This window comes from Petromyzon marinus, chromosome 64 (assembly GCF_048934315.1).
Source record: "Petromyzon marinus isolate PM22_M1 ecotype Great Lakes invasive population chromosome 64, UKy_Petmar_22M1.pri1.0, whole genome shotgun sequence".
NCBI lineage: Eukaryota > Metazoa > Chordata > Hyperoartia > Petromyzontiformes > Petromyzontidae > Petromyzon > Petromyzon marinus.
Window position 1 is genome coordinate 10,695,350 of NC_133730.1, and position 6,000 is coordinate 10,701,349.

General features: G+C 55.1%; 1 protein-coding gene across 1 annotated transcript in view; it reads right to left on the bottom strand.

Annotated features, from left to right (window-relative positions):
* LOC116956331 (rho guanine nucleotide exchange factor 4-like) overlaps positions 1–4,481 on the bottom strand; it is a 28,427-nt gene extending 23,946 nt beyond the window's left edge. The window contains exon 1 of the mRNA XM_076054157.1: positions 4,334–4,481. Coding sequence (XP_075910272.1) covers positions 4,334–4,466 — 133 coding nt within the window. The 5' untranslated portion in view covers positions 4,467–4,481. The remainder of the gene's footprint in view (positions 1–4,333) is intronic.
* Between the last annotated feature and the right edge of the window lie 1,519 nt (positions 4,482–6,000).

Below are 6,000 nucleotides of genomic sequence, written 5' to 3' on the forward strand. Positions count from 1 at the left end.
AGTTACGCACACACAGGGTTATCCCCTGCAAACACACACACAGTGTTACCTCCTGCACACACACACAGTGTCACCTCCTGCAAACACACAGTGTCACCTCCTGCACACACACACAGTCACATCCTGCACACACACACAGTGTTACCTCCTGCACACACACAGTGTTACCTCCTGCACACACACAGTGTCACATCCTGCACACACACACACAGTGTCACCTCCTGCACACACACACAGTGTCACCTCCTGCACACACACACACAGTGTTACCTCCTGCACACACACACGGTGTTACCTCCTGCACACACACAGTGTCACATCCTGCACACACACACACAGTGTTACCTCCTGCACACACACACACAGTGCTACCTCCTGCACACACACAGTGTCACATCCTGCACACACACACACAGTGTCACATCCTGCACACACACACACAGTGTCACATCCTGCACACACACACAGTGTTACCTCCTGCACACACACACGGTGTTACCTCATGCACACACACAGTGTCACATCCTGCACACACACACACAGTGTCACATCCTGCACACACACACACAGTGTTACCTCCTGCACACACACAGTGTTACCTCCTGCACACACACACGGCGTTACCTCCTGCACACACACACAGTGCTACCTCCTGCACACACACACAGTGTTACCCCCTGCACACACACACACAGTGTTACCCCTACATACACACACAGTGTTACCAGCAATAGCAGCAGCAGCAGTAGTAGTAGCAATAGTAGCAGTAGAAGCAGCAACAGCAGCAGTAGAAGCAGCAACAGCAGCAGTAGAAGCAGAAACAGCAGCAGTAGAAGCAGCAACAGCAGCAGTAGAAGCAGAAACAGCAGCAGTAGAAGCAGCAACAGCAGCAGTAGAAGCAGAAACAGCAGCAGTAGAAGCAGAAACAGCAGCAGTAGAAGCAGCAGCAGTAGAAGCAGCAACAGCAGCAGTAGAAGCAGCAACAGCAGCAGTAGAAGCAGAAACAGCAGCAGTAGAAGCAGAAACAGCAGCAATAGAAGCAGCAGCAGTAGAAGCAGCAACAGCAGCAGTAGAAGCAGCAACAGCAGCAGTAGAAGCAAAAACAGCAGCAGTAGAAGCAGAAACAGCAGCAGTAGAAGCAGCGGCAGTAGAAGCAGCAACAGCAGCAATAGTAGCAGCAGCAGCAATAACAGGAGCAGTAGAAGCAGCAACAGGAGCAGCAGCAGCAGTAGAAGCAGCAGCAGTAGAAGCAGCAGCAGTAGAAGCAGCAACAGCAGCAACAGCAGCAATAGAAGCAGCAATAGTAGCAGCAGCAGCAATAACAGGAGCAGTAGAAGCAGCAACAGGAGCAGCAGCAGTAGCAGTAGAAGCAGCAACAACAGCAGTAGAAGCAGAAACAGCAGCAGTAGAAGCAGCAGCAGCAATAACAGGAGCAGTAGAAGCAGCAACAGGAGCAGCAGCAGCAGTAGAAGCAGCAGCAGTAGAAGCAGCAGCAGTAGAAGCAGCAGCAGTAGAAGCAGCAGCAGTAGAAGCAGCAGCAGTAGAAGCAGCAGCAGTAGAAGCAGCAACAGCAGCAGTAGAAGCAGCAACAGCAGCAGTAGAAGCAGCAACAGCAGCAGTAGAAGCAGCAACAGCAGCAGTAGAAGCAGCAACAGCAGCAGTAGAAGCAGCAACAGCAGCAGTAGAAGCAGCAACAGCAGCAGTAGAAGCAGCAACAGCAGCAGTAGAAGCAGCAACAGCAGCAGTAGAAGCAGCAACAGCAGCAGTAGCAGCAGCAACAGCAGCAGTAGAAGCAGCAACAGGAGCAGCAGCAGCAGTAGAAGCAGCAGCAGTAGAAGCAGCAGCAGTAGAAGCAGCAGCAGTAGAAGCAGCAGCAGTAGAAGCAGCAGCAGTAGAAGCAGCAACAGCAGCAGTAGAAGCAGCAACAGCAGCAGTAGAAGCAGCAACAGCAGCAATAGAAGCAGCAACAGCAGCAGTAGAAGCAGCAACAGCAGCAGTAGAAGCAGCAACAGCAGCAGTAGAAGCAGCAACAGCAGCAGTAGAAGCAGCAACAGCAGCAGTAGAAGCAGCAACAGCAGCAGTAGAAGCAGCAACAGCAGCAATAACAGGAGCAGTAGAAGCAGCAACAGGAGCAGCAGCAGCAGCAGTAGAAGCAGCAACAATAGCAGCAGCAATAGTTTTAGCAGCAGCAATAACAGGAGCAGTAGAAGCAGCAACAGGAGCAGCAGCAGCAGCAGTAAAGCAACAGTAGCAGCGGCAACAGGAGGAGCAGCAGCAGTAGAAGCAGCAGCGATAGTAGTAGCAGCAGTGGAAGCAACAGTAATAGCAGCAGCAGGAATAATGACGATGCATCATCCTCCCCGAGTCTCAAGACTCCTTCTCAGCAGGGTGCTGCCCCACTGTGACACTTGGCCATGAATGTTGAATGAAGGAGTGAGAGTGACGGAGTGACGGAGTGAAGGAGTCAAGGAGTGAAAGAGTGAAGGAGTGACGGAGTGAAGGAGTGACAGAGTGAAGGAGTGAAGGAGTGACAGAGTGACGGAGTGACGGAGTGAAGGAGTGAAAGAGTGAAGGAGTGACGGAGTGAAGGAGTGACAGAGTGAAGGAGTGACAGAGTGAAGGAGTGACGGAGTGACAGAATGAAGGAGTGACGGAGTGAAGGAGTGAAGGAGTGACGGAGTGAAGGAGTGACGGAATGGAGTGAAGGAGTGACGAAGTGAAGGAGTGACGGAGTGACGGAGTGAAGGAGTGACGGAGTGAAGGAGTGAAGGAGTGGAGTGACGGAGTGATGGAGTGAAGGAGTGAAGGTGTGACAGAGTGACGGAGTTGAAGGAGTGACAGAGTGAAGGAGTGACAGAGTGACGGAGTGAAGGAGTGAAGGAGTGACAGAGTGAAAGAGTGACAGAGTGAAGGAGTGACAGAGTGAAGGAGTGAAGGAGTGACAGAGTGACGGAGCGAAGGAGTGACAGAGTGAAGGAGTGACAGTGACGGAGTGACGGAGTGACGGAGTGAAGGAGTGACAGAGTGACAGAGTGACGGAGTGAAGGAGTGACAGAGTGATAGAGTGAAGGATTAAAGGAGTGACAAAGTGAAGGAGTGACAGAGTGAAGGAGTGAAGGAGTGACGGAGTGAAGGAGTGACAGAGTGACAGAGTGAAGGAGTGACAGAGTGACGGAGTGACAGAGTGAAGGAGTGAAGGAGTGACAGAGTGACGGAGTGAAGGAGTGACAGAGTGACGGAGTGACAGAGTGAAGGAGTGAAGGAGTGACAGAGTGAAGGAGTGAAGGAGTGAAGGAGTGACAGAGTGACGGAGTGACAGAGTGAAGGAGTGAAGGAGTGACAGAGTGACGGAGTGAAGGAGTGACGGAGTGACAGAGTGACAGAGTGAAGGAGTGAAGGAGTGACAGAGTGAAGGAGTGAAGGATTGACAGAGTGACGGAGTGAAAGAGTGACGGAGTGAAGGAGTGGAGTGAAGGAGTGACGGAGTGACGGAGTGAAGGAGTGACGGTGTGAAGGAGTGAAGTGACGGAGTGACGGAGTGAAGGAGTGGAGGAGTGGAGTGAAGGAGTGGAGGAGTGGAGTGACGGAGTGAAGGAGTTACGGAGTGAAGGAGTGGAGGAGTGGAGTGAAGGAGTGACGGAGTGAAGGAGTGACAGAGTGACGGTGTGAAGGAGTGAAGTGACGGAGTGAAGGAGTGACGGAGTGAAGGAGTGAAGGAGTGGAGTGAAGGAGTGACGGAGTGACAAAGTGAAGGAGTGAAGGAGTGAAGGAGTGGAGGAGTGGAGTGACAGAGTGACGGAGTGACAGAGTGACGGAGTGACGGTGTGACGGAGTGAAGGAGTGACAGATTGAAGGAGTGACGGAGTGACGGAGTGAAGGAGTGGAGTGACGGAGTGAAGGAGTGACAGAGTGACAGAGTGACGGAGTGACGGAGTGACGGTGTGAAGGAGTGAAGTGACGGAGTGACGGAGTGACGGAGTGACGGTGTGAAGGAGTGACGGAGTGAAGGAGTGAAGGAGTGACAGAGTGAAGGAGTGACGGAGTGACGGAGTGAAGGAATGACGGAGTGACGGAGTGACGGTGTGAAGGAGTGACAGAGTGAAGGAGTGAAGGAGTGACAGAGTGAAGGAGTGACGGAGTGATGGAGTGACGGAGTGAAGGAGTGACAGAGTGACGGAGTGAAGGAGTGAAGGAGTGACAGAGTGAAGGAGTGACGGATGGAGACTGGAGAACACCCCACGCGGCACACGAGAGGACAGCACTCGCAGCTCCGCACAGATGGGTCCATGAACCCACTTGCTGTGCTGCCACGCATCTCCCGCTCATCCCTCACCGGGGCGCGCGTCCCTCACGCTCTCCACGCTCCAGCTCCGCCAGCTCCCGCACCCCCGGGGGCCCGGAACCCCGAGGCCCCCACCCCCGCGTCGAGACCCCCTCGGCACGGGGGACCCCCTCTCAGCCCGCATTGGGGTCCCCTCCCTACCCCTCCTTTCCCTCTCCCTGCCCTCCCCTCCCTATCCCTGCCCTCTCCTCCCTGTCCCTGCCCTCTCCTCCCTGTCCCTGCCCTCTCCTCCCTATCCCTGCCCTCTCCTCCCTGTCCCTGCCCTCTCCTCCCTGTCCCTGCCCTCCCCTCCCTGCCCTCTCCTTACCCTCCCCTCCCTGTTCCTGCCCTCTCCTCCCTATCCCTCCCTCACTTTCTGCATCTCCCTTCTCACGCCCTGCGCTCTCTCCTTTGTCTCCCCCTCCCTAAGCCGACTCTCCCGTCCGTCTCCCCTCTCACTCGCTCTCTCCTCCCTGTAGCTCTCCCCTCTCACTCGCTCTCTCCTCCCTGTAGCTCTCCCCTCTCACTCGCTCTCTCCTCCCTGTAGCTCTCCCCTGCTCGCTCTCGATTCGCTTCTCCACCTTCCCCCGTGCGCTCTCCCTCCAGAAGCTCCCCCGGCCACTCCTCCTCGTGTAGGTGACGTCATTCCGCGTGGGCGGGGCTTCATGTATAATTTACACACGCGCACACCTACACACACACACTGTCATGCACACACCTACATACATATTACACAGTGTCATGCACACGCGCGTACACACACACAGCTACACACACACACAGGTACAACAACAACCGCCATTCGCCACTAAGTGGCGGTGACGTCACCACGACGCTTGTGCCAGGCTATGTGCACCTTGAGGCCACGTGAAGTGTCGAACGCCTACACACACCTACACACACATGCACCCAACACACACAGTCATGCACAAACCTTCCCACACCTACAGAAACCTACACACACACATTGTCATGCACACGCGCATACACATACACACCCACACACACACACCTACACACACACACCCTGTCACGCACACACCCCTACATACACCCACACACTGCTACACAGACATACACCCCAACACACAAAGACCTACACACACACAAAGATCCTCTCCACGTAGTCTGAACAGACCGTAGGACCAGGTGCAATCAGCAAAGCCCCGATGAAGGCCGTAACGGTACACGGGGGGGGGTGGGTGGTCAGAACCACGCCCGACCGCCTTTGTCTCCCCAGTGGGGTTGTTTACACCCCACACCAGGTTCTCATTTGAGGCTGAATCGACGCAGGGGAGGCCCAGGACCGGTTTAGATAACCGTGAGCGGTTGGACGAGTTCGTAGCAAGGTGTGAGTGTGGTGAGTGGGGTGTGAGTGTGGTGAGTGGGGTGTGAGTGTGGTGAGTGGGGTGGGAGCGTGGTGAGTGGGGGGTGGAAGGTGCTGGTGAGTCAGACTGCGTGGCCTCGATTCCCAAGTGACATCACCACGCGGGCAGCGATGGCACGTCACGAGCCAGCGCCATCCCAACATCAACAACACGCGCTCACCCTCACACCACCCTCTCTCTCACCCCGCACTCTCACTTCTCATCACGACCTCAACTTGTCCCGCTGCTGCTGAGCCACCACCACACGGTGCCAGCTCCTCCTCGCTCCTCACGAGAGAGAGACGGGGGACG